The sequence below is a fragment of the Rhinichthys klamathensis genome, unplaced genomic scaffold, assembly GCF_029890125.1.
Source record: "Rhinichthys klamathensis goyatoka isolate OS25496 unplaced genomic scaffold, OSU_Roscu_1.1 h1tg000110l_1, whole genome shotgun sequence".
Classification (NCBI taxonomy): domain Eukaryota; kingdom Metazoa; phylum Chordata; class Actinopteri; order Cypriniformes; family Leuciscidae; genus Rhinichthys; species Rhinichthys klamathensis.
Window position 1 is genome coordinate 406,696 of NW_026606648.1, and position 27,707 is coordinate 434,402.

Consider the following 27,707-nt stretch of genomic DNA (forward strand, 5'->3'; position numbering starts at 1 on the left):
AGCTCAAATACCTTTCGCTCAAGACTATCTTCCTGCTCGCGCTCGCGTCAGTGAAGCGTGTGGGGGACCTTCATGCGCTGTCCAGCAGCGCTTCCTGTCTGGAGTTTGGGCCCAATGACTCCTTAGTCGTTCTCAAACCTAGACATGGTTATGTCCCAAAAGCGATTGGTACCCCATTCAGGGCACAAGTTATTTCTGTATCGGCTCTGCCTGCATCCGATAGCGAATCTGACTCTAATCTCCTGTGTCCGGTCAGGGCCCTGAGATTATACTTTACTCGCACTGCTCCGGTCAGACGAGCTGAGCAGCTTTTTGTTTCGTTCGGTGGGCGCACCAAAGGGTTGGCCACCTCGAAACAGACTCTGTCCAGATGGATAGTTGATGCCATTGCAGCCGCATACGCGTCAAAAGACCTGCCATGCCCTCTGGGCATCAGGGCCCATTCCACTAGAGGCATGGCCTCATCGTGGGCTTGGTCCAGCGGAATTTCCATTCATGATATTTGTGTGGCAGCGGGATGGGCTTCCCCCTCCACCTTTATCAGATTTTACAATCTGGAAGTTCCCGCCTTGCAGGCTAAACTACTAGCAGTCTAGTATGTTACAGCTCTTCTGCTTGAGCTGCACTATAGGGAGTTATTCACGCAGACCGGTCTCGTTCTGTCCCTCCTTATCATGTGCTTATGTACTTCACAAATCCCCGGCCCGCTCCGCTGGCCTTTGTCTCATGTACATATTTTATTCCCACTCATAAGGGTTCCCCGGGGTCCCCCCTGGGACTCATAGTGGATGCTTAGCACGCACGGCGTTGACCAGGTGTTCCCGTAGCGTAAGCTAGCTTACGCAATACGAGAGAACCTCTCGTAAGAGAACGAATCGGTTACCTAACGTAACCTCGGTTCTCTCTAGATGAGGGAACGAGTATTGCGTTCCTGGCCGTGCTTGTGCTACTAGCGTTCGCTTCATTTCATTCGTGTCTCCTCATAGGCTTAAGCAGTTCCCTGTGAGCGAGCCAATGAGCTGCTAGCTAGCCTGCTCATGCTCTGCTGCAGCTGAACTGTGTTGACAATAGATACAAAATTATAGGATAATTTTTGGCTTCAATTTCTCAGAAAAGATGAATCTTTCCCGAGCAATACTCGTTCCCTCATCTAGAGAGAACCGAGGTTACGTTAGGTAACCGATTCGTTTTTTTCGTTCCTTGAACATGTTCAGACTCAGAGCTCTGGTTACAGAGGTGGCAGAATCAGGCAGATTAATAAAGATCGTATTTTCAAGCGGTCCCTTGCACTATGATCTACAAAACACTTTTACCAAAGTGCATGATTTGTAAACGAATACATTTTGATGCATCACATAATCTGCTCCATCTATGACCAGTCTGACAGAGTTACTCGATTAGCTCACCTTATACAGCGTTGCAGTTTCGATGCGGAGAGATGAGGTCCGTGAAACACGACACTCCACAAGAGCTCACACAGGAAGCTAAAACGGTATGGTTAATTGCTTCAGCAAACCATTTTTTTTGTTCGTTTAAAAAAAAAAAAATCTCACTATCTTTTAGTTTTATGGTAGGGGACCAGTAGGCCTACGTTAATTTCAAACGTGATATGGCATTAACCTTTTAGCGCTACTTGCATGCATTTAATTTCCAAACTGCAGTGATAGAACCAACGTAATAAAACGTTAAGCCACATGCAAGGTCATCTGTTTCAGAGAAAATAGAACGTGTTTTTAGCGCCACACACTGGACATTTCACTTTGAAAGTGTCGCAAAATCTATTTGATTGTGTGAATATCATTTAACATTGTGGCCACAAGCAGGGTTCCCAACCAAAGCTGGACTGACTAAATATGTGAATTCAAGCAACAACTCATGTAACATTTCACTGATCGAACACAGTGACTTATATGAAGCAATTTTAATTTATGCACATAAAACAAGCAAACAAAGTTTTACAAGTAGAAAAGAATTAGTAGAAATTGAAAAAGTGTATTCCCAAGCACATCTCCATGATGGATGGATGGTTAAGTTATAAGTAAATTCATTTAAATATTTTAAAATGAAAGAAAATAGAGCTGGAAAAAGCCGTTTTTGTGCTGAAAGCTTTTTTCTTTTTTTTTTACAGGTAATATTCATTTCTTCATGAAATCTTGAACCACTAAACATCTAAACAAATAGAAACATGTTGATAATATTAAAATGTTCAATGTTTTACATAAAAAGGTCCTGTAATGTTTCACATTCTCTCTTTTTTGCAGACCTTGCACCACAAAGACAAATGTTAATAATATGACAATTCATGTCTTGTTTTGGTGACTGAACAGGGTTACTTTAAAATACGTTTTTTTTTTTTTTTCAGAATAGACTCATTTTTAAAAGCTACACTGACATATGTGTCATGAAAAGTGTATTGTACAACAAAAACACAGAGATTCCCACCACTGCTAAGCGCTCGACTAACAAGTGCCCCTATAATGAGAGATACATGAACACATTTTTCAGACACCTTGGTATCTACATATGGATGACGTGTTGCAAAACCCCATTTTAGGGCAAGCAGATGCACTGGAGACCACCGTAGGTCCTCAGTGAGGCACAGGGGCTTCTGATTCGGCATAGGAGACAAAGCAGTCCGAGAAGGCTCCACCCATTTAGGACACAGGCCCCGCCCACAAATACTGGTATGCGACCAACCATGCAAAAAGCAACGATAAAGAAAAACACATTAAATGAGAATCATGCAAATCGTCCATGTGCCATTTCTGCAGCGAGAGTTTATCGGCGTCACGGTTGAATCAAATCGCCTGCCTTATTTGTTCATCATTGTTCAATTTCATTTAGTGATGTCCACACAATTGGAGAGCATGATGTCCTTGTTAACTCTGAAAATGGTTCTGTACAGCTTTATTGACATTTGATGATGGTTCCAGTTAAAATGTCTTTTTATTTATCCAGGCAACCCACGAAGAAAAATCACTAGCTGCTGAAGTTGATGTGGGGAAGATGACTGGAATCACAGATCCATTTTTAAAAGTCGTCATATGTGTTGACGTCGGTGAAGTATGCGTTGGTATATGTTTTTCCTGCTAGCTGAGGGTTGAAGTACTTATTTCTTTCCTCCAGGATCAAGTTATTCTTATTGAAAGCCTGTGGATGAAAGAAAAAGGTGTTTTAGTAACAGAGATAACAGAAATGGAAAATGCTTTTTTTTTTTTTTTTTGCATGGATGAAGAGTCAGACTGTATTGGGTTGTGGATCTAGGCAAAGAAGAAATCAAATCACAAATCACTTGAAAAATTCAACAGAAATTTTGCTTTGAGACGGAATGATGGTCAAACCATGAAAAGGGTTTAACGAAAGACTGATCCACACTGACTATTATATTACTAACTTAAAATATCGGCCAAGGAAGTTAGTATCATTCACAGAAAAAGAAGAGCAGTCAAAACGTCACAGCATCAAGACAACATGGAAATGGCTAAGTGAACAAACTTTTTTATACAAAACCAGAAACGGATTTTTGCTGTTTCTGCCACCATACGCTCAACATGGTTTCATTGTAGCTCTGTATCAGCAATTTAAAGAAGACACTTTTTAAATACAATAGTTTTTATTAGATAAGCAATTAAAATGACTGAAATGTATTTATTATAATCTGCTTATTTAAATAATGTTTTTTTTTTAAAGACAGCAGTTTGAAATGTATGAAACAGAAAAGTGACTTAAGGTGGCAAGGTTTTATATTAAAAGGTTATTTATATAAAATAAAATAAAATACAAATAAATAAATAAAAGACTTGTTTTGATAAATGAAATAAAGAAAAACAACTTTCTGTAAGCTGACAAGGTTCATAAATATTACAAGATTAGATTGAAAACAAATATAAAAAAATATGAATAAGATGTTTCTTTTCAAAAGGTTATTAAAATAACAAAATGCAAAAAAATATTTGAAGATAATGATGAAAAGATATTTATTCAGTCTTTTGTTAAACCACAAAGTCTCTTACATAGCCTAATTAGAGAACAATTAAAAGCAAATGTTACAAAGCTGTAAGCTAAAACCGAGCTCAGCGGGGTGGCAATAACAAGCAAGCAAAATAATAATTTAGAAGAAAAGACTAATCCGATTTACAAGGTATAGAGAATAAAAGAGATGGGGGAAAAATACGCATGCAACAAAATGGTAGTAGACAGCCATAATCACGACACCAAAATTACACTGCCTTCTCACAAGCCTGAGTATCTGCTCTGTGGGATGATGGGAAATGCTGGTGACATATGCAGACAGAACGAATGGGCGAGCACACCTGCCACGTACACGAGGGTCAGGGGAAGGAGAAGGGATTCGCGAGAGGTCTGAGAGTCAGAGGAGAGGATGGTAATGCCGGTCAAGAGTTAGTAGAAAATCTCCAGGCCTCGCGCTACACCAGTGTTAGAAGACAAAGGCTGGCAAATGTGGTGCTCGTCCAAAGGCAAGAGAACGGAAACGTCAGGCTGAAAAGAGGAATGGAGCACAATCATCCTCAGGGCAACAGAAGGCGGAAAGAAGGCCTGCACTGTCGTTTATGGTCTTTTTGTGAAGCTATATCATTAAAGTCAACATGAAACGGCCCTCGGAACCCATTTTACTTCCTTAATGTGACAAATTTCAATGTGAAACATAGTAATTAACATGACAAAATGTTGGGCGGGAGTTGATTTTATCCATAATGCTGTTTCATACCAGAATGGTCAATTGTGGCTATTAAGCTCCAAAAACACAAAAACTTTTCAACTCACTCTTAACTCTTTCCCCGCCAGCGTTTTGAGAAAAATGTTGCCAGCCACCGCCTACATTTTTGATCATTTTCACAAAATTCTGGCTCCCAGAATATTTTGTTGTATGAATATGTGACCATGCAATATGTCAAACGAAAGAACAGACCCTCTGCTTTTAAAACAACATTTTTATTCTAGCTTCATGCATTCTTTTTTATCTCAACACTTGAATATGGATAAGTTTAATAAAAAAAAAGCAACATTTTGAACAAAAAGCTGAGAAAAACGCTTTTTTGTCAAAGACTTCATCCAGTTCAGATTAAGAATGATCAAAACATAAATCGAGTCCATTAACACCCCTAAAGCTTCACAGTCCTATAACTCGTCCTGGGTCGACATTTCATTCATTAACATTAGACAGTTTTGATTTATATGCTGTTTAATGTTGATGAACGCGTTCGTGTTGTTTTACATATGCATCTGCTTACATATGATATCATTTGTTTCTGCTTCTTTTTCGCCTGTATTTTGATCAGGAGATTCATAGATGCATAATAGCGCCCCCTAACGTATAACAGTGAAAATACGTAAAGCCGGAAAATTCCGTCAATGGCGGGGAAAGAGTTAAAAGCATCATGATGTTGGTAAATGTATTGCCATTTGCTATTACTATAGTAACCTTTTATTACATAAAATAATAGAAAATGTTGTCATCATTTACTCTCTTATCATTCTCTTATAATTTTTTATCCATCCATTGAAAGTTCACACAACCAAAACTTACAAATTACAAAAAGTAATCCATATGTAATCTATCTCTTCAGAAGACTTTAACTGTTCAATTCATACGGATTACTTTCTGGATGACTTTTTGATGTGTGAAAGTTTTGGTTGTGTGGACTTTCAATGACTGAACAAAAATAATTAGAGAGAAAAAATGAATAAAAGTCCTATGGGTTTGTCATGAGGGAGAGTAAATAATGACAGCTATTTCATTTTTGGGTGAATTCTCCCTTTAACTTTAGGCAGCTTTAAATGACTGGATTTCCTAAGCCAGTGCCTAAAACAATGTCAAACCAGCTTTTTGGCTATTAGTTAACATCATTTTCCTTTTTAACATGGTCTAGGTGATGTTAGCCATTTCAGAAGTATTTTCAAATCATCTTTATGAAATATTATAAAGACGTTCTTTCTTTGGAATAACATATTGATGAATCATGCACAGTAACATGTATTAAGAAAGTAAATAGGGGAAATTTTTAATGTCATGTAGCCTTTAAAGATCCTGTATGGGAAAATATATTCCATACTTACAGTAACAAACTGACAGCATTCAGAAGAAGAGAAAAACAATACGACAAGTAAGTTGTGCGTGGCAATAATATTGTGTAGCCTTGAAGTTTCATTCATTCTTGTCATCAGTAGAGATGAAGCTGAGCTGGTGACTTTCTACAGTCTCAGGACAGTAAAAAAGAACAAGTAATTTGCTATATTACCCTTCTGGGCTCGGGATATTGTGTAAATGATGCTATTCTATTGCAATACATCCAGCTGATGAAATATGCAACTTCACAAAAGTGTCTGAACAAGCAATAACTGAAGAGCACTTTCTGTAATTAGTCATGAGTCTTGTATTCAAGTCTAATGAAGCATTAACTGTCCTTCTGACTAAATGTGAAAAATGATGGTGAGCTTTATTTTTGCTGTGCTTATGAAAAAATTATCCATATGTCTAAATCTCAGTGTGTTGCATTATGCATTATGTAATAATAATTTACATTTTTCAGGGTTAAAGTAGCCTAACAACAATAACATTCTCAGAAAACTACTGACATGAGCTACATATTGGTTTCTGATTTCATTTGAGACAATTTCACACAAACACTGAGTATACAAACTGAATCTAAACTTTTCAAATGACCTATGAGAAAGCAGTGTATGAATGTATGAATTGATTTAGACACAAGACAGAGTCGCACACACTCACACATACAGACCACATACTGGATCCATCGTCTTATCTCTAGAAATAAACAACATTTACGGATAGCATGAGTGAATAACACCCACCTTAATGGCTTCGACTGAGTCGTACTTGTCCAGTTTGTTGATGTGGTTGGTGATGCTGGTGTTGAGGGGGGCGGCAGAGATGGGATGGATGACTGTGGCATCATGGGACTGCTGCTGGTATCTCTGACAGTAAGTGTACACCAGTAGGGTCACCAGGCATCCGAGTATAGAGCTGCTCAGGCCCACGGCGATCATGTGGAACACGTTGAAGTCTGGCAAGGGAGGCAAAACAGCTAATGGCTAAATGATCTGACGCAAGCAAGATGGCTGTGGCTTCAAGCATTGATCCTAAAGCCAGTTGATATCAATCATCCATTACCTGAGCCAATTAAACATTATAGCAAATTACAGCCAGTATCGCTGTTGGCCTTTGAATCTACATGAACAGCCAAAATTGCTATAAATGGGAAAAATTTACTATTACAAACCATTCCAAATGCACATTTGTTTAATGGTTCCCAAAAAAAGCATTGAGGCACATTGTCTATGCAATCAGTGTGTTGAACATCATTTTTGCTGCACACTGGATAAATTGCACCTAGAATTATGTTCTCTGGAATACTGGATTCTGATTGGTCATCTGTGACAGTGAGCAGTCAGATGTTTTTCTATAATAAACACTGAACCTTATGTTTAACTGCTGCTCATGGAAACATCTCTGCTTCTTTCATCTCTGCGATCTCTCTCTCTGTTATAAAATTGACCTTGGAGGAGTTCATTTTAATATACACTACTGTTCACTATGTTTTTAGAAAGTAGTCTCACCAAGGCTGCTTTTATTTGACAGTAAAAACAGTAATATTGTGAAATATTATTACAATAAAAACATATTTTTCACATAATATATGTATTTTAATACATTTTTAAATGTAATTTGATCACAATATAAATATAATCAAAGTCTTCAGTGTCACATGATCCTTCAGAAATCATTCTAATATGTTGATTTGGAGCTCAAGAAACGTTTATTATTATCAATGTTAAAAACAATTGTGCTGTTTAATTTTTTTTTTGTGATTTATTTATATATTTGTGATACCCAAAGTTCAAAAGAACAGCATTTATTTGAAATAGAAATCTTTTGTAACATTATAAATGTCTTAACTTTCACTTTTGACCAATTTAATGCATCCTTGCTTAATAAAAGTATAAATATCTTTAAAAAACCCCACAAAAAAACGGCTTTTTATTACCGGAAACTTTCAGCTGATCTAAGCTATAAGCTTTACTAACTTAAATCAATATTTCATGTCCATATATTTATTTATTTGGCAAGTAGCCGTGTATTAAATGGGATAATGTACAGTCAAACCCCAGCAGAGTGATAACAAGGCTGCTTGTACACTACTTATGAGTCTGCATACACTGCTTACCTCCACACCATCTTTCCTCCTGACTTGAACGTGCAACAGACGTTTCTGAGAAAAAAAATCAAGGGAGATGGGAAATGAATCCGTCAGGCTGATAAATGAGAAGTCTTTAGAAGTTGCAGAACATTATAGCAAGCAAATTTCAAACTCAACCCATTATCGCGAAATTCAAAGAGCTGAATAAGGAAAGCACCTGCGACACATTTTTATGATCAGTAATGGAAGTAAATGAGCTATAAAACTTTTCTAATGAGCTGTAATGGAATGTTACTCTGAAAGATACAAGGACTCTGCGGGGCAGACAATATTTACACAAGCTTTACAGAATAGAATAGTCTTAAAAATTCACTCCCTGTGCTATGGTGTAAGCGAAAGCGAGGTAATAACTCCCCTGACGATCATATGTTTAGCTTTTTCCATCTCTACAAAATGGTTGATCACATAATAACTCATCATTTTCAAGACGCTTATCATCAGAGCAGGAAGTACAGTTATTAAAGATGAGATGTTCCTTCTTTCAATTAGCTACCTCATGTTTGAGTTTGTAAAACTTGTGGTTGGACTTCTCTCTCACAGCAGAACTAGCTCAGGTATCGAGTGTATGAATGCAAATGCTACATGACACATATCACTGTAAAGCACTTGTTCGATCGTGCCACTTAGACAAGGCAGGGGATGAGAGGCTAATTATCCCTGCACTGCAGAAATCAATGGTTTGGTGTTCTTGCATTACTTCTTGTCAATAAGGGAAGATCCTTGTTTGTCCAGGGGTCGATATGGCAAGTGTTTGGGTGTGTATATGTGTGTGTGCCCACCTGGGATGAAGTTGGAGATGGGCAGACAGGCACGTGTTTCACTGCTGTTGCCAGAGCACTGGTTGCCGGTGGGAAACAGGACGTCACAGTGTCGAAGGCGAACTTGAGACCCTGATGAGTCACAGGGGGACCATTCGGACCAATCAGACCAGCTCTCTGTAAATGATGACAAAAAGTCCAACTCTGATGCAAAGTTATGTAGAGGGGATGGAATGTGAAGTGCCCATCTAATTTAATATTGTTAATGCAATTATGTGTTAAGATTGAAATTTTCGTTTCATATTATTTATTTATTTTTGCGTTATCTGAAGACAGTTACCTCTGATAACAGATCACTCTAAATTGTAATGTGGACTCATGCATTTTCTGTAAAGCTGCTTTGAAATGATGTGTTACTATTTAAAATAAAAAGGTTTTTATAGAATAAAAAAATTAGGCAAAGTAATTCTGATTAAAATGTATTAAAAAATAAAATGTGAAAATAAAGTAAATCAAGAAAGTCAGGACAATTTTCTTAAATGTGACAAAACCCTGCTAAATGACATCTTAAAGGGATACTCCACCGTTTTTTCATATTAAACTATGTTATTCTCTTATCTAAGACGAGTTGATACATACCTCTCTCGTCTCAGTGCTTGCACTGAATCGCTCTGTCGGGCGGAGAACTTTGAGAGCAGTTAGCTTAGCCCCATTCATTGTATATGGGCCAAACAGAGATGAAGTTAGAAGCGACCAAACACATCCACGTTTTCTCTATTTAAATATAGTTACACGAGTAGTTACACGACCAAGTATGGTGACACTAAATAAAATGTGGCGCTTTTTATAAGCGGGTAAAATGGATAACTATAATGTATGGCGGAATAGCACTTATTGGGAGCACTTCGACTCGGCGCTGTAATATCTTCACTCGTGAAAAGTCCTCTCCCCCCTCTCCCTCTCCCTCTCCCTGTTAATTCGTCAACTCTGCACAAAAAACTACTACTACTGCAGGCGTGCAGGTCATATTGGTTCTATTGACGGAAAGGAGAGGGAGAGGGAGAGGGGGAGAGGACTTTTCACGAGTGAAGATATTACAGCGCCGAGTCGAAGTGCTCCCAATAAGTGCTATTCCGCCATACATTATAGTTATCCATTTTACCCGCTTATAAAAAGCGCCACATTTTATTTAGTGTCACCATACTTGGTCGTGTAACTACTCGTGTAACTATATTTAAATAGAGAAAACGTGGATGTGTTTGGTCGCTTCTAACTTCATCTCTGTTTGGCCCATATACAATGAATGGGGCTAAGCTAACTGCTCTCAAAGTTCTCCGCCCGACAGAGCGATTCAGTGCAAGCACTGAGACGAGAGAGGTATGTATCAACTCGTCTTAGATAAGAGAATAACATAGTTTAATATGAAAAAACGGTGGAGTATCCCTTTAAAGGTTCTTGAAAGACTGAACTACATTTTCTGAGATTTTCTGAGAGGTGCTGTGCAGTTATTTGTGCTTTAAATTACAACTGTCACAGATAGGTGTGTAGTTGTGTACTATAAGGTGAGCTAACAAAACCATGCATAACATATTTGTTCATGTTGATGTGTGCAATGGTGAATAGCATTGTGCATTTGTGGGAAACTTTAGCATTACATTTCAAAATGTAATTTATCACAATATAAATATAATCAAAGTCTTCAGTGTCACATGGTCCTTCAGAAATTATTCTAATATGCTGATTTGGAGCTCAAGAAACATTTATTATTATAATTTATTTATATATTTTTAATACCAAAAGTTTTGTCTACAAAATTTTGCTGAGCAATGGTAAATGTGACCTTAAAACCAAGAAACCAGGGGCCAGATTAACAGTCTGCAGCAGCGCAAACCTTTATTAAAACAACTACTGTCAAGATTTACTACAGTGAAAAGCCATGGACACAGTTATTTTTGTGGCTGACCTTTTTGCACATGCATTTGTAGGAGTTTCCCTGTCAGATTGCTAAATTTATGGGCAGAGATTATTTTAAATGAATCATGCAAGGTGATTTACAAAGGACTGTGGTTGTCAAACCAGTGGTATTATTTACCGCCCCCAAAAAGCATGTCTGATTTTGCGCCTGACATGACAATGAATTTATGCATTTTCAGTAGATCACCTACAAAACTTTCCACTCACATCAAGCGCTTCTATTATGCCGGCTTCAGACTACACACCTTTTTTGTGTACGATCTGTCAGATTATGTGATTTTGACTCCTAAATTGTTTTCGTGTCGTGGACAAGAAACACGTCAGACTACACGTTGCTTCCCGACCAATCATCGCTAGCCGTCTAGACGTGTGATGTCATCAAGAAGGCGGAACTAGTGACTGACTTCACAAGAGTGTCATTTATGTTTTTTTACTCTGTTGTGGTAGTCCCTCAAGGAAACATCATATAGGTAGGAGTATTGTTGCCACAGCTCAACGAACCTTTCCTCTATTGTATAATTCCACCTATCTTTCATTTCGCCATGTTTGATATACGGAAGAGCTTCTTGGCTCTATTGGTGGAAAATTAAACATGCTAGTCTTTCTGTCGTGAAGCGTCGCAGATGTGGCGTTGGTTGTTGTCCACTATGACACATTATTCGAGATGCGTCCCGACGGCCATTGTCGTTTACGAATCACCACAACACCCTACGTCAAACGGATCGTGGCAAAATCAGGCAGATATCGTACAGTCTGAATCTGGCATTAGATTGCGGCAGGACGCAAATTTGCCCTGTTAAGTAAATTTGGCCCCAGACAACATTAGACTTTTATTTTCTAGCAGGAAAGGCTTAAAATTGAGTCATGTGGTTGTCGCACAAGAGAACCTATTATCTATTTGGCCTCATAGCTAATTTAAACCAAACCCATACATTGGAGCATAAAAAGGTTGAAATACAGCTTAGGAGAACTTCCACACAGGGTCTTCTGATTAGCATTCCCCTCATTTATCCCGTCCCCCGTCTCCCGACTTGCACTGTACAGCTACACGCGAGCGTGTAATGAATGGTGTGACAGATAGACCTGAACGCAGCTAATAAAAGGTCACTCCGTAACCTCACTACACTTCTGGCTAATGGATGGACTGACATTTGAATACAAGCTCTCTTCTCCCATTCACCTTTCCGTGGATCAATGTGCGAGGTTTGACTCCGTCATCAATCGCCTTATCTTACCCTCCTCTATTGGACTCCCTGCTGCGAGCTTATGCATATTATCTTCGTATCGCAAGCTCGGCTTTAACATTTGCTTTTCTATGATGTGTGACATTTTGATTTCCTCTTCTTTCATTCCCCCACGAGCCGCTTTAGACACGAGACATGACGAAAGGAAAGCAGGTACAAGACAAAGGCTTCCTATCCGGAAAAAAGCCATGTAATTTCCTGTTGGAGTCAAGGTGTGACTTTGTGTGTGTGTGTGTGTGTGTGTGTGTGTGTGTGTGTGTGTGTGTGTGTGTGTGTGTGTGTGTGTGTGTGTGAGTTCACGTAGGTTGAGTTCATGCACGTGATAAAGTGTGAGTGTGTACCAGGGCAGGGTTGGATGTTACAAAGAGCCTCTTCAGTATGCAAACCCAGGCAGATGTCACCTCCGTAGGCAGGTGGAGGGTTGTTACAGGTGCGTGTGCGCATGTAGTGTCCTCCTCCGCATGTCACTGAGCATTTAGACCAAGGTGACCAGCACGACCAGCTTCCATCCACTGAAAGATAAGGAAAAGAGGACACTCAAATTACTACTGCACTCGTGTCATGAATAATTTCGGGACTAGCGTCTGACATTTCTTTCTGTAAATAGTGAAAATATTTTTGGGGACCTGTTTGAGGGTGATTCCAACTATATAAATGTGTAATAATAGTTTATATAAATAGGGGCAAATGCATTTTTTTCCTCTACCCTTTTCACACCTTTGTTATGATAAACCTGTTTAGTGTCATTAAATATAAATGGGACATATAATGGAAAAAAGGATTTAAAATAAATAAAATAATACAATTGAAAATGTACACATGCTCCCGTAAAGGAGAAATGATTTCACAACGGAAAATGATCTGCAAAAATGAGCCATTCAGAAAGCATATTTGTAATATCAGCACCCATTCAATGCTCAGCAATTTAGTGAGGTTGTTACTCTTCCACATTCGAAGAGGTTAACCAATCATAGCTCATTTACATATAAAACAATGTTATTAGAACACTGGCCTGTTAAAAAGGTAAGAAAGTTGTAGAAAATTATCAGGCAGAAATAGCCTAAGCTGATTGGATGGTCTTAGGGTTTTGAACATTTTTCTGCTGGCCAGGCTGGGAGACCATCTTAAACCAGCTAAGATAAGACAGTCATCTTAGGCTGGTTTTAGCTGGGGGGGTTTTCCAGCAGGGTTATGGCTGTTTTTGATCATGAAACAATGATTACACGTGTCTTTGAACCATTTAATTTAAATAGATCCAGGAAATATATGCATCTAGTACCACGATATGAATGAATAACATCATTATCAGTTATCTCTGGTACAATCACTACAATGGTGTCAAAACAAGCTAAATCCAGATGCTGAGAGTGCTGAGAATCAGGGGCCGATGAAAAGAGAGGCTGTTCACACAATCTGCTCCGGAGCCCTGCATCTCACTGGCGCTCTCACACTGACCCCTGCTCTAATTAATGAGGCTAAACGAACCATCAATTCACTCCCTCCCCTCTTCAGCGAGTGCCAAGCTCAGGGTCATCAACCTCGACAACTGGGGGAACAGAGAACAACTCACACAACACTACCACAGCCTTAGTGCTAATTAAAGGAAAACAAGCATATACTGAGTCTCATTTTACATTAGCATTAGCCCTGACAGGTTTGTAGAAGAGGGGCGAGAGCTTATGTCACTGACATGAGTAGATTTCGGCTGTTTAGTATGGAATATTAGCTTACCGATTACTATATACTTCACAGTATAATGCCTATACTATAAAAAACTGAATGCTAAATGGTATAAAGTATAAGCAACAAATCCAATTTTGTATTAGGGTTAGTTCACCTTACAGATGAAAATCATTTACTCACCCTCATGTCATTCTAAAGCCATAAGACTTTGGTTAATCTATGAAACAAAAATTAAGATATTTTTTATTAAACCTGAGAGGTTTTCTGTCCCTCCATTGAAAGTCCAGATAATCAAACTTAGAAGATCCAAAAAGGTCATTAAGTTATGGTAAAATTAATCTATATGAATCGATTGGTTTAATCAAAGTCTTGTGAAAAAGGGACACGATCGCTTTTGTAACGGTGGCTGTTTCAGAGGAATGAGAGTGGGATCCAGATGCAGCAAACATGTATTCAAACAAACATAATAAAGTAAATCCAGGCAAAACTGATAAATGCAGACACGGGCAAGGAAGGCAAACAAAACTGACAACAAGCGCACACATAACATCCAAATAAGGACAACACCAGACAAAGAACATGAGCAATACTTGGGTATATATACACTCAAGGGGAGATTGGTAAACAAGACACACCTGGGAACAGGAGGGAAGTCCACACAAGACAAGAGGAACACAAGACAGGAATCATGACAGAGCCACCCCTTTAAGGAGTGGATTCCAGACATAAAAATAAAATGGTCAGATGAAACAAACAAAAAAAAAGAAGCTTTTTTGGCAGCACACACTTAAGATGGGTTTGGTGCACACAGGGATAAAAAAAGTACCCAATGTGTAAAATGAAATACTCTGCTGTATCTTTAATGCTGTGGGCCTTATTTCCTGCCAGAGGTCCTGGACATCTTGTTCAGATACATGGCATCATGGATTCGATCAAATACCAACAGATAAAAAATCAAAACCTGACAGCCTCTGCTAGAAATCTTATAACGGGCCATGTTTGGATCTTCCAACAGGACAGTGATCCAAAAACAAACATCAAAATCAAAACAAAGACGAGTCACTGAGCACAAAACCAAGCATCTGCAATGGCCATCCCAGTCCCTGACCTGAACCCTATAGAAAATGAGTGGGCTGAACTGAAGAGAAGAAGCGCCAACATGGATCTGGGAATCTGAAGGATCTGGAGAGATTCTGTATGGAGGAATGGTCTCTCTTGTCCGGTGTTCTCCAAACTCATCAGGCATTATAGGAGAAAACTCAGAGCTGTTATCTTGGAAAAAGGAGGTTGCAAAAAGTATTTAATAAAAGGGCGCAAATAATTGTTCCCAACGTGTTTTGGAGAAAAACATTTATTTCATAATGCATGTGATTTTCCCCCCAATTTCAATTATTTTACTTCAATGAAAGGTTAAAATTAAAAAAAAAAAAAATATATATATATATATATATATTAAAAAAATATATATATCAAAAGGATTAACAATGCAGATTTTTTTTTTACAGCCATCGTTGATCATATTTACCAAGGGGGCAAATAATTCTGACCAGCACTGTATGTGTATACTATCAATCATTGTTTCCTGTCTCTTCATAAGACTTGGATTAAACCGCTCGGTTCATATGTTTTTTACGATGGCTTTAAGATCCTTTTGGATCTTGAAAGGTTTGGTTAACTGGATTTTCAATGAATGAACAAAAAACACTTGGGTTTCATTACAAATATCTTAATTTGTGTTTCGAAGAGTCTTATGGGTTTGGAACGACATGAGGGTGAGTAAATAATGATACAATTTTAATTTTTGGGTGAACTGTTTTTGGGCAGTCCAATCCAAAGGGTCAAGGGGGTGCATCTTTCTCCACTGAAAATCATTAAAAATGTATAATATAAAATAAAAAAATAGATTTTTGTCACAAAATACTGGTATTTGTTATAACCATAATGTTTTAAAATTGAAATATTTATCTCATGTTAATACTATATGATAATATTATAAATATTTCATAAAATGGGAAAAAGAAGACAACTATGCCGGGTGTAACTTGTATGTCAGAGGAGACGACAGGCGAAAGCAAAACACTTTACATACAGTATTAAGAATAAGTACTTTTTTTTGGTATGCTTTTGTACAGTTGTGGTTACAACCTCTCTCTCCACCACCCTCGAACTTAGAATGTGATTCATTGGTCAAAAAAGAGAAAACACAAAATAAAGTTAAAGATGAATTTAACTGATATCTTAATTTCCCCCCCCAGAATTTATATAGACATTGCTATAATATCGTTATTGTGAATTAAAAGGTCAAATGTACTTTTTCGTGTCTGTTGTGAGTCACACCTCAGGATAGTTGCTCGTGAATATTTTATGATTCACTGTATTTCACATATTTGGTGAAAAAATAGAAAAGGTACCCTTTTTAAAGGTACAAGTAAACAAAATATTGCATTTTACCATCTGTTATAATTTCTCTATTGCGAAAAATGACAAATAAGCTGATGTCGGCCCCTGTGTGACTGATCATCTCATTTCACCTTTGAGGCCAGCGACAAGAAAAGATTCATTCGTTTCAGAGCCGCAACAACAGCAACCATGAGACCTCTGTCTGCCTCTCTCAAAACAAAATAATGCATTTCAAAGGTCTGACTTTGAACAAGTCAAGATTTAGCTAGGCGAAAGGAACCAATAAAAGGCACAGCGAGAATATTGGTCACAGACGAGCTCCGGTTCAAAGACGCTTATGGAGGTGTAGAGCAATTTGATGTGTTCTTTCCCAAGCTTTCTGCTGGGATACGCTTGATGAAAGTCATCTGTACTATTCTGTCGTCGTCTGTACAAAGGAGCTATTGAATCTAAGTTCTACTAAGACGTTTCATTGGAAGTAGACAAGGACTGAATTAACTTAGAGAAGTGCAGAGCACAGTTACTAATCGACAGTGCGCTCCGAGAGTTTGCTGTACAATTTTTTATCTGCCAATTTTGTGAAATTTGCGCAGCGATTCCTGATATGTTGCCAATTACTCCTGTAGAGAAAAACATCAATAAGGCTAATAGGTCTTAAAACCTCTGGAGGTCTTTGTTAATGAAGCAGTCCTGCTGGTCTTGCCATTGTCACTTTACAGGAAATATGTGATTTCCTGTTAGAAAACAGCTGCCGTAAAACTAAGACTGAGAAGCAATTAGTTTTCCGCCATATCATGAAGAGAGACTGCAATACTCTATATAAACTACACTATGCCCTGCTTTGATGGTTAGGGGTGACATTCATCTCTAAAAACAGGCTATTGATTCATTAGGATCGCAAAACAAATTCTGCATTTCCCGTATGTGTCTTGCTCACCGTTAGGTATCATAAAATACCCAAGAAGCACATTTCCATTTAGACAGCATATTTCCAGCACACATAACGATGAGTACTCATTTAATTAGAGAGCTTTTCCCCTCCTTCAATTTTAGAGAGGGTGTAGACCATTGTCACAAGCCTTTTAATGACTGAATCCTGCCTTCCCGTCGCTGCCGGTGTAATTAGCCTGAAATGTGATTACACACAACGATGCCACAGAGATTTCTCTCCATTTCCGCCGGCAAATTGGGGTCCTCGCACCTTAAAACAGGGAGATCGTCCTTCATGCGTAAAAATACTGTACGAGAAAGTGGGCTATATCTTTTCTTTATTGTTTGTAGATGTCTGAAATTCTTCTTTATTCCCTGCACACCAGAAACAGACTAAATGTCTCTACATTCTTAAAAAAAGCATGTTCTTTCTTAAAATAACCTTTTTTATGTGTGTGTGTGAAGAACATTTAAAAAATCTAAAGAACGTTTTTCTACTATAAACAATGTTTTTGCAATGGAACGATTGTATGGATGATAAAGGTTCTACATGGAACCCCAGATGCCAATATATTTGAAGAGAGAATAGATAGACCTTTTATATATTTGTGTTGTTTAATGGTTTTCAAAGTAAACTTAGAGTATGAATGTGTCTTCCTTTTGCTGGTGCTCAGCCAGATGATGTTAACCTCTTTCAGAAGATTTTCTACTAAGCCGAACTATGTTATAACTGACTGCCCTATCATCTAACCAGTACACAAAAACAACACATTTCTGTCCTAATTCTGAACATACTTTAACATCTAAAGAAAATTAACTAATCACAAGCTGGTTTTGATGAAACGTTTTTTTTGTCTAAATACACATACACACACTTTTTTCATACAACTGGAGAAAAGCTGACAGAAATACACCACCATTAACATTTTTGGGGTCCACAAAATTACCGTTTTACTGTATTTTTGGTGAGACTTCTTTCAAAAACACACACACAAAAAAAAAACGTACAGACCCCAAACATTTGAAAAGTAGCGTACAGCAAAATTTATAGTTATCAATTCAAATATATGACATTTATAAATATCATTTTATTTCAGACAACTGACAGTGACAACTGCAATGCTTGGAGAAGCTATGTATGATGTAAAGGTGACTGAAAAAGTTTATATACGAGGAGTATATATGACTAACCTGGACAGGGTGTTGTATTGCACTCCTGAAACTCCTGGGCAGGCCCGAGGCAGGTGATTCCTCCATATTTGGGTTTGGGGTTGGAGCAGGTGCGTTTGCGGTTTCGGATACCTGCGCTGCAGTCCCGACTACATTGGCTCCAAGGGCCCCAGACGGACCAACCTCCATTTACTGTCAATCCAGTGATACGTCCAGAACGCAACAAATCTCCTAAAACAAGAAACAAACAGTTAGCATTAACCTCATTAGACATGGGAATTCGACCCAGACAGGGTTTCCAATTTCAAAATTTGTATTAACTTTTTAATCCATTATTTCAACAAATGTAAAACATTTGAATCCATACCACCCTAATTGTATTTCAAAAGATTATCTCGGAAAGCAAAATTAATTTTCTCTTTCATAGTTATTGAAGCCATTCACAACTATGAGATTATCATGCATGTGTGTTAAAGAACATTACCTCTGTGTTTGTACCTTTGACCTTGAGGGAGATTGAACAGTGACAGTCCCTCTGAGCCACAACCATTTATCCATTCTGAGCAGGCAGTAGCGCTACATGGGTCGACCTATAATCTCCCCAGCACCCGAGCGCACAGCTCTCTCAAAGGTAATAGACTACTTCATAATCTACTCACACCTCAAAGCGGGGCGCCCGGCTCTGATGGCTAATGGCAGGGGAACACAGGTGTCAGTGCATGCTAGACCCGCAGGTAAACAAACCTTCCTGCGTTCAATGACTTTAACCAAGAAATGACTGAATACATTGATTTTACCAAAGTATAAAGTCACATTGTGGAATTGGATTTTGACTTTGCTTGCTGGTTGTTAAGATGCAAAGCATAGAAGACAAATTGCGATTTAATACTTTGAAATAGTCAGCGCTAAAGTATCCGCTCTGAACTTTCCCGACCCAGATTCTGTGATGTGCTAGACAATGAGATCAGTGGTACATCTGCTGAGTGAGATGGGTGGCATTATATCCCGCACAATCAAGAAAATGAATAGCTCTTGTGGATTAGGAGTGTGGCTTTTACGCTATTCCCCAGAGCCGTCGTAAACTGTCTAGCAGTCACCAGCGCTTATTAAAAGTTAGGGGGTGGGCAATTAGAATCGACTCCCTGATGGGTCTGCATGGTGGGTGGTTAACGCCTATGCAAATATAATTACCGTGATATACAGCGTTCCAGCGTCGCAAGAGGTAACTGAGAAACCAATGGTCAACTGAACAGTGTGGGGTGCTCATAAATAGTGCAGGCCAAAAGTCTGAGACCACTGTTAAAAATGTTTGTGTTTTTTAAATAACTTATGTAATACGTTCTTATCTTCAAAAACGTCTAGATGGAGCAAAAAACAAAAAACAAAAAAAAAGGTTTGAGGTTGGTAAGATTTTTTTTAACGCTTTAATGCTAATGAAAGAAGTCTTCACCAAAACTGCATTTATTTGATATAAAATAGTAAAAACAGTAATACTGGGAAATATTATTAAAGTTTAAAATGTAATTTAATCCTGTGATGGAATTTTTAGCAGTATAATATAATTTAATAACTCATGTAATATAATTTAAATTATATTAATTAGTATTTTTTAAACAATTCCATATTTAAGGAGAAAATTATATTAGTTTTTAATCATTAAATATAATGTGATATAAAATCATTTCATTTAAAAATCATTTTAAATGATAAATTCTATGAATTTCTAATTATTAAAAAGTGTAAGTTTTTTAATTATAAATTAAATTATTTGTAATTATCAAGAATAATTTGTTATTAGATTACAAAATAAATTCATTTCAATTAAATATAATAGTTTTTCAATGATACAAATATATACATTTTAGAATTATTAAATAAAGTTTGTTAAATAACAATTTGAGAGAAAAACAGAACTGAAAAAAATAACATTTCAGATTCTCTTTGGCTCGTGTCTGTTTTGCTTTAACAACAAGAGATGCAAAAACTGGTCAAGTTTGTGTAAAACCTGATGATCTCCAACATGATTTCAAAATCTCCCATGTTTTTACTTCCAAAACTATCAGTTTACATTCAGTTTTATATTTAATTTTGAACCCCAGATTATCAGATGTGACTTTTGGGCCTGACTGTAAAAGGTTGAGACCAGAATCACTGACAGTGAGATTTTCTATTTTGTATCCAAGGACGTGTGTGTAATGCAGCACAGAGAAATTTGCCAGCTGAGATCCTAAGGTCTGCAGAATCTCACACTGAGTGGGATTCTAACTGATGGCAGATCTGTGGGGAACCGACAGTAAATAGCCTTGGAGATGGTTCTCAGAGAAAAGGAGGAGGAAATAAAAAAGAAAAAAAGACTGATAGACAGAGATGGAGAGAGAGAGAGAGAGAGAGAGAGCCGTCCTTGCAGCACGGTATTTAAATGAGAAAATAGTGCTAAAGTCACATGCTAAAATGGTGTGCTATTGTTTCAGAGACAAATGAAGGCATCACTCATAGCCGAATTACCAGCCCGGGCCATCATCAGTTACGGCCTCTGGCTTATGCTGCAGAAGAAACTCAAGGTTTTAAGATAAGTAGCCTGACTGTTAGGCAGCATTTCCACTCTATCCACTGCCATTACTCCGGCAAACAAATAGACATAATGGTGCATGTATTGATTTTTATTGTACTGAAGGTTAAGCGTTAAACACTTGCACTTGCACTTCTAAAAGAAAAATGGTGCTGTATTGTAAAGGTAAAGAACTCCCCTTGGGTTTAAGCATTTGCATTAGACACTCTTATGTTTCAAAACGGCTAGATGGATCACAAAAGAGCAAAACCCAGAGGTCTCAAGATGGGCAGAGCATCTTAAAAACAGGACGGGATGCTTAAAAAACTGTGCAACGTGACAACAGATATTGGGTTGCTATTGATATTAAATCAAAAGTTTGGGTTTTAATATCCATTATGCTCACCAAAACTGCATTTATTTGATCAAAAACAGTACAAACATTAATATTGTAAAATATTAGTTTATTTTCTATTTTAATTTATTTTAAAATGTAATTTATTCTTGTCATGGCAAAGCTGAATTTTCAGCATCATTACTCCCTTCAGTGTCACACGATCCTTCAGAAATCATTCTAATATGCTGATTTGCTGCTCAAGAAACCTTTTATATTAATATCAATGTTAAAAAAACAGTTTTTTTTTTGTGTTTTTTTTTGTGGAAATCATGAAACTTTTTTTTCAGGAATCTTTGATAAATTGTAGGTTCAAAATAACATGATTTTTATTAAATCAAAACATTATAAATGTCTTTAATGAACTTTTGGTAAATCTAATGCATCCTTGCTGAATAAAAGTATTAATTTCTTCTTGAATGGTCGTTTACCTGTCTCAATGTGTATGGCTGTAGCAGTGGCATCTTAAAAGTGGTGAATTTAAAGATTTTTAACCATGTAAACTGTCTGGCAGAAATTTGTCTGATGACTAGTTGACCGCCAACCATCTGTAACCTTTAATAATCTCAGAGGACAGAACGTTCAAACTTATAAATGCTGGAAAAAATGAACTGATGACCATCAGGGTTTAAACAAATACAGCCAACAGTTTGTCAATGAAAGTGATGTTGTTATCTGACAATGTTTTATATTTGTATTCAGGTTAATCTATTCATTATAATGAAGTAAACTGACTGCAGATCACTAAGCAAAGCTCCTGAACCGGTGTGTAAATAACGACCAGCTGCGGCGGACACTGATAATTTCTTTCATTTGCTCCAAAAAAGGCAGAGAAATCAAGGAACCTTATCTTCACAAAGACTGACATCAAATGTATTTCCAATCTGAAAATGTCAGCCAGGGCTGATACTACAGATCTTAATTATTTCATAATGTTGATATTAAGCAGAGAAAGAGGCTTAAACCTCAAAGGCTTCACAAAATAGAAACATGCACATGATTTCTACTTGAAAAAGCCAAGGTGACTTCCAGAGACCTGCTAACCCAGTTCATCTACAGCTGAATACATTTTACAAAAAGTAGTGTACATTTTAAATATATATATATATACATTAAATGAAATGTATAAATTTCATCTTGACGAGTGAAGGTGTTAATCTTATTAATTACTTATAGAAAAAATGATGCAACATAAAGCAATATCACACGAGTATCAAGAGTGCTGTTTTTGTCTCGAGCATGAGTGCAAATGTGATAGGGGAGAGCGGGGCACAACGCGGGGCAAGTTTTAAATACTTCCACACATGCCAGCATGACGAAACTTAGTGTATTTAATAGTTGCCATATCAACACTATATAGAGAAAAAAATTGCGCCAAAATTCAGAAATATTTGTAAGATATCACTGAACATTTATTTAACCATAGCAAAAGTACTTTTTTGTGTTTATTTAAAATTAGACAAATCTGATATTTTTTTAATCTCCAATATGTTATTTAACAGTTTATTTAGTTCTTTAATGCTTCGCTAATTAGCAGAAGACACTAGCAGGGTTTCAATCCCAGTTGTGCAGCTGGGGAACGTTGTAACACTGCGTTACAATGTGCCGCTATTAGAACTATGCTATTCTATTCTATACTTTTATGAATTCTATTGAGAAAACATGTTTTGAACTATGCTGTATAACTGTTGTCAAACTAGTTTATAAATTAGTTTATTTTTAATTATTAAAAAGTGCCATTATTTTATATGAAAAATTTAATAATTGTATTTTATTGAGAAAATATTTTGGTTTGACTTGTATATTTTTTTGATTAGATTAGATAACATTTCACATGTTACAATGTACCCCACCTATGGGGCATGTTGTCACATTTCACTTCCATTCTTTCGGGGTATATCAAGACAAAAGTATACACTGCATTAATAAAACAAAACCACATAATTGTACTAAACATGTGGGAAATGAATGTGGGGGAAAATGAATACTCTAAACCCTAAGAAGATTTACACAAACTGAGAAAGTCAAAAAGCATTATGTTGTGCAGATCAATAAATAAGAAATTAATATTGTGTTATATTTTAGACACAATATTGTCTGTTTTTGCTGATTTTTACCAATGAAAATATGACCTATAAATCCACTGCAGAACGTCTCGGTTACGGATGTAACCCTCGTTCCCTGAGTAGGGAACGGAGACGTTCCGTCGGATGACGACGAATGGGGGGGTTTCGCTTAGAAGCCAATCAACTTCAAGTACTTCAAAACGAGCCAATGGCAAAGAAATGCCATGGGTCTGCGGAATTTGCATAGCGTAACTCCGCCTCACCTCGTGAGTATATAAGGAGAACGCTGGCAGCAAATAGGCATGTTTCTTCGCTGAGGAGCCAACCTGAGTTCAGGCGATCCCCGCGGTACAGCGGAAAGTGGCAGGAAGACGGAACGTCTCCGTTCCCTACTCAGGGAACGAGGGTTACATCCGTAACCGAGACGTTCCCTTTCGTTGTCACTCCGAGTTCCGTCGGATGACGACGAATGGGGATACCAGTCTAATCACGCCACCTTCCCAGCTGTCTTCCAGTGCCCTGCGTAAATCTGAGATCCCTGTCGTGAGACTAGCACGGACGAAGGACTCCTATTTAACACAGGAATACCAAGGTACACTGGGGAGCATATCCCAGGTCTTAGGGAAGTATGCAATTACTGCCAACCCAGAGGGGGGGACTTAGAAATACACATATGACCCGAGGGATGCATATGGGGAATCACTGGGGTATCCAGCCGCAGGTGGAATATTTCAACCCCAGGGGTGGCAAGGTGGCTTGCCAAGGGAAAGACACACGCTCAGAGAGGCTTACAGTGGGAATACACATGTGGGGGTAGCTCCGGGAGGTACCATGCACACGGGAGGCACCTAGCCGACGCGCAGGCAAGAGACACTGGCGCCGACGTCAGGAGTGCTGGAGGAACTCAGGGCTTTCGGAGAAGCTCACCTGAGGAGAATATCGCACGTATCCAGTCCGTAGAGTGGAATGGCGAGCAAGCGAAGACACCTGAGCGGGTCCGGTACTAGCTGGTTGAAGCGAGTACATGAGAGGACACAGGCTCCACTCGGAGATTGTAGAATCTGGCGAATGTGTTAGGTGTCGCCCAGCCTGCAGCTCTGCAGATGTCTGTTAGCGAGGCGCCATGCGCTAGAGCCCAAGAGGATGCCACACTCCGGGTGGAGTGGGCAGTCACACCAAGGGGGCACGGTCGACCTTGCTGCTGGTATGCCAAAGCAATGGCGTCCACTATCCAGTGAGACAACCTTTGCTTGGAGAGAGCCTTTCCCTTCAGCTTCCCACCATAACAGACAAAGAGCTGGTCTGAGGTCCTGAAACACTGCGTCCTGTCTACGTAGATGCGGAGCGCACGTACTGGACAGAGCAGTGCCAAGGCTGGGTCTGCCTCCTCCCGGGGCAGCGCTAGCAGGTTCACCACCTGGTCCCGGAAGGGAGTGGTAGGAACCTTGGGCACATATCCAGGCCGGGGTCTCAGGATCACGTGAGAGTACGCCGGCCCGAATTCCAGGCACGCTTCGTCAACGGAGAATGCGTGCAGGTCCCCTACCCTCTTGATGGAGGCCAATGCAGTCAGAAGCGCCGTCTTCATTGACAGGAAGTTAAGCTCGACTGACTGTAAAGGCTCAAAGGGAGCACTATGCAGGGCGGTTAAGACCACTGCGAGGTCCCAAGAGGGTACGAGAGGAGGGCGAGGAGGATTCAGTCTCCTCGCTCCTCTCAGGAACCTGACGATCAGGTCATGCTTCCCCACCGACTTACCTTCTATAAGATCATGCTGTGCGGCAATAGCGGCGACATAGACCTTGAGGGTGGAGGGAGACAGCCTTCGCTCCAACCCCTCTTGAAGGAAGGAAAGCACGACGTTGATCGAACATCTCCGGGGGTCTTCTCGGTGAGAAGAGCACCAGTTGACGAAGAGGTTCCACTTCAACGCGTAGACGTGTCTCGTGGACGACGCTCTAGCGGAAGTGATGGTAGCCACCACCGCTGGTGGTAGGGTACTCAAACCTGCCTCGTCCCGTCCAGGAGCCACACATGGAGGTTCCAAAGATCGGGACGAGGGTGCCATAGGGGGCCCCGTCCCTGAGAAAGTAGGTCCTTCCTCAGAGGTATGGGCCAAGGAGGTGCTGTCGCGAGGAGTACAAGTTCGGAGAACCAGGTCCGGGTGGGCCAGTACGGCGCTACCAAGGTGACCTGCTCCTCGTCCTCCCTGACCTTGCGCAGGGTCTGCGCAAGGAGGCTCACTGGGGGAAACGCATATTTGCGGCCCCGCGGCCAGCTGTGCGCCAGTGCATCCGTGCCGAGCGTGCCCTCGGTCAGGGAATAATACAGGGCGCAATGGGTCGAGTCGTGAGAGGCAAACAGATCTATCTGTGCGTCCCCGAACTGGTCCCAAATCAGCTGAACCGACTGGGGATGGAGTCGCCAATCTCCCGGGAGGGGCTGAAACCGTGAGAGCTCGTCGGCTGCACAGTTCAGAGCTCCTGGAATATAGATGGCACGAAGCGACCTCAGATGCTTCTGACTCCAAAATAGGAGGTGGCGGGCGAGTTGCGACATACGGCGAGAGCGCAGACCACCTTGACGGTTGATGTACGCTACAGTCGCGGTATTGTCTGATCGGACTAGTACATGCTGGCCCGAGAGCACGGCTCGGAAGCGGCGCAGGGCGAGCTGTACAGCCAGCAACTCGAGGCAATTGACGTGCCAAAGGCGGTGGGGTCCTGTCCAGGAGCCCGCGGCAGCACGTCCATTGCACATGGCACCCCAGCCCGTGGCGGAGGCATCTGTTGTTACAACAACGTGCCGGGAAGCTCGTTCCAGGGGCACACCGGCCCGTAGAAAACTGAGGTTCGACCACGGGGTGAAGGTCTGACGGCAGGTCGGAGTAACTGGTACTCGGAGAGTGCCGTGTTGCCATGCCCACCTCGGGACTCGGTCGCGAAGCCAAAGCTGAAGCGGTCTCATATGAAGTAATCCGAGCGGTGTTGCCACGGCTGCGGATGCCATATGCCCCAGGAGCCTCTGAAAAAGTTTCAGTGGAACCGCACTCTTGCCCTCGAACTGTCTCAGGCAAGTCAGCAGTGACTGCGCGCGCTCGCTCGTAAGCTGCGCGGACATGGCGACCGAGTCGATCTCCATACCGAGAAAAGAGATCCTCTGCACGGGGCAAAGTTTGCTCTTCTCCCAGTTGACCCGAAGGCCCAGACGAGCTACATGGCGGAGCACCAAGTCCCTGTGTTCGCATAGCTGGTCTCGAGAGTGAGCTAGGATTAGCCAGTCGTCGAGATAGTTCAGAATGCGAACCCCGTGTTCCCGGAGGGGAACAAGGGCTGCCTCGACGACCTTCGTGAAGACGCGAGGAGACAGGGCTAGCCCGAATGGGAGAACTGCGTACTGATATGCCTGTCCCTCGAAAGCAAACCGCAGGAACGGTCTGTGTCGAGGGAGGATGGAGACATGAAAGTAGGCGTCCTTCAGGTCGATCGCTGCAAACCAATCCTGGTGCCACACACATTCGAAAACGCGTTTGGCGGTGAGCATCTTGAACGGCAGCCTGCGAAGGGAGCGGTTCAGAACGCGCAGGTCCAGGATTGGCCCTAACCCACCGGTTTTCTTCGGGACAATGAAATACGGGCTGTAGAAGCCGGTCTTCATTTCGGCTGGAGGGACAGTCTCGATCGCACCCTTCGCCAGCAGGGTAGCAACCTCCGCTCTCATGATAGGGGCATTGCCACCGACCATAGTGGAGCGGACTCCCCTGAAGCGGGGAGGAGACCGCGCGAACTGAATCGCGTAGCCGAGCCTGATCGTTCGTGCGACCCAGCGGGACAGGTTGGGAAGCTCTAGCCAGGCTCCCAAGGACTGTACCAGCGGGGTCATCCGAACCACAGACTTCCCGTCGGTGGAGCAGCGAGGCGGTATGGCTGACCCAGACGTGGACGGCATAGCGGCCCGGTGTGGGGGTACAGTCATTGACCGCGTCCTGACAGAGCAGACCAGGGAAGGACGAACGTTCCACGGGGGTCTGCTCTGCCAGGGGTCTGGCGACAGAGGAGGATGAGAGCGGCACGGTCCGGGGACGGCGCGCACTGTCATCCGGCTCTGGGACAGAGGAGGACGAGGGGTGCACGGCCCGGGGGCGGCGCACCGTGTCGTCCGAGAACTCTGTGTGCTCAGAGATGAATGTGTCACTTCTTTCTTTAACCACATTAGGGTGCTGCCCACCCGTGGGTGAGCAGCGGGGAGCGGAAAACAAAAGATTCTCCCCCGGCCCTCCACCGGGGGAAGGAGTGGTCCT

The 27,707-nt window shown here is 40.5% G+C and overlaps 1 protein-coding gene across 4 annotated transcripts in view; it reads right to left on the minus strand.

Moving 5' to 3' along the window:
- Positions 1-2,313: 2,313 nt before the first annotated feature.
- The window catches only part of sema5a (sema domain, seven thrombospondin repeats (type 1 and type 1-like), transmembrane domain (TM) and short cytoplasmic domain, (semaphorin) 5A), a 150,629-nt gene continuing 125,235 nt past the window's right edge, over positions 2,314-27,707 (minus strand). For 2 of the 4 annotated variants that reach the window (XM_056254083.1, XM_056254084.1), the window contains exons 17-22: positions 18,421-18,630; positions 12,558-12,728; positions 9,020-9,175; positions 8,208-8,252; positions 6,835-7,046; positions 2,314-3,150 (exon numbers count right to left, since the gene is read on the minus strand). In XM_056254083.1, the coding sequence (XP_056110058.1) occupies positions 3,031-3,150; positions 6,835-7,046; positions 8,208-8,252; positions 9,020-9,175; positions 12,558-12,728; positions 18,421-18,630 (914 nt within the window). In that variant the 3' untranslated portion in view covers positions 2,314-3,030. Of the gene's footprint in view, positions 3,151-4,313; positions 4,501-6,834; positions 7,047-8,207; positions 8,253-9,019; positions 9,176-12,557; positions 12,729-18,420; positions 18,631-27,707 lie in introns of all 4 variants that reach the window. The other 2 variants (XR_008807377.1, XR_008807378.1) reach the window with 2 other exon arrangements.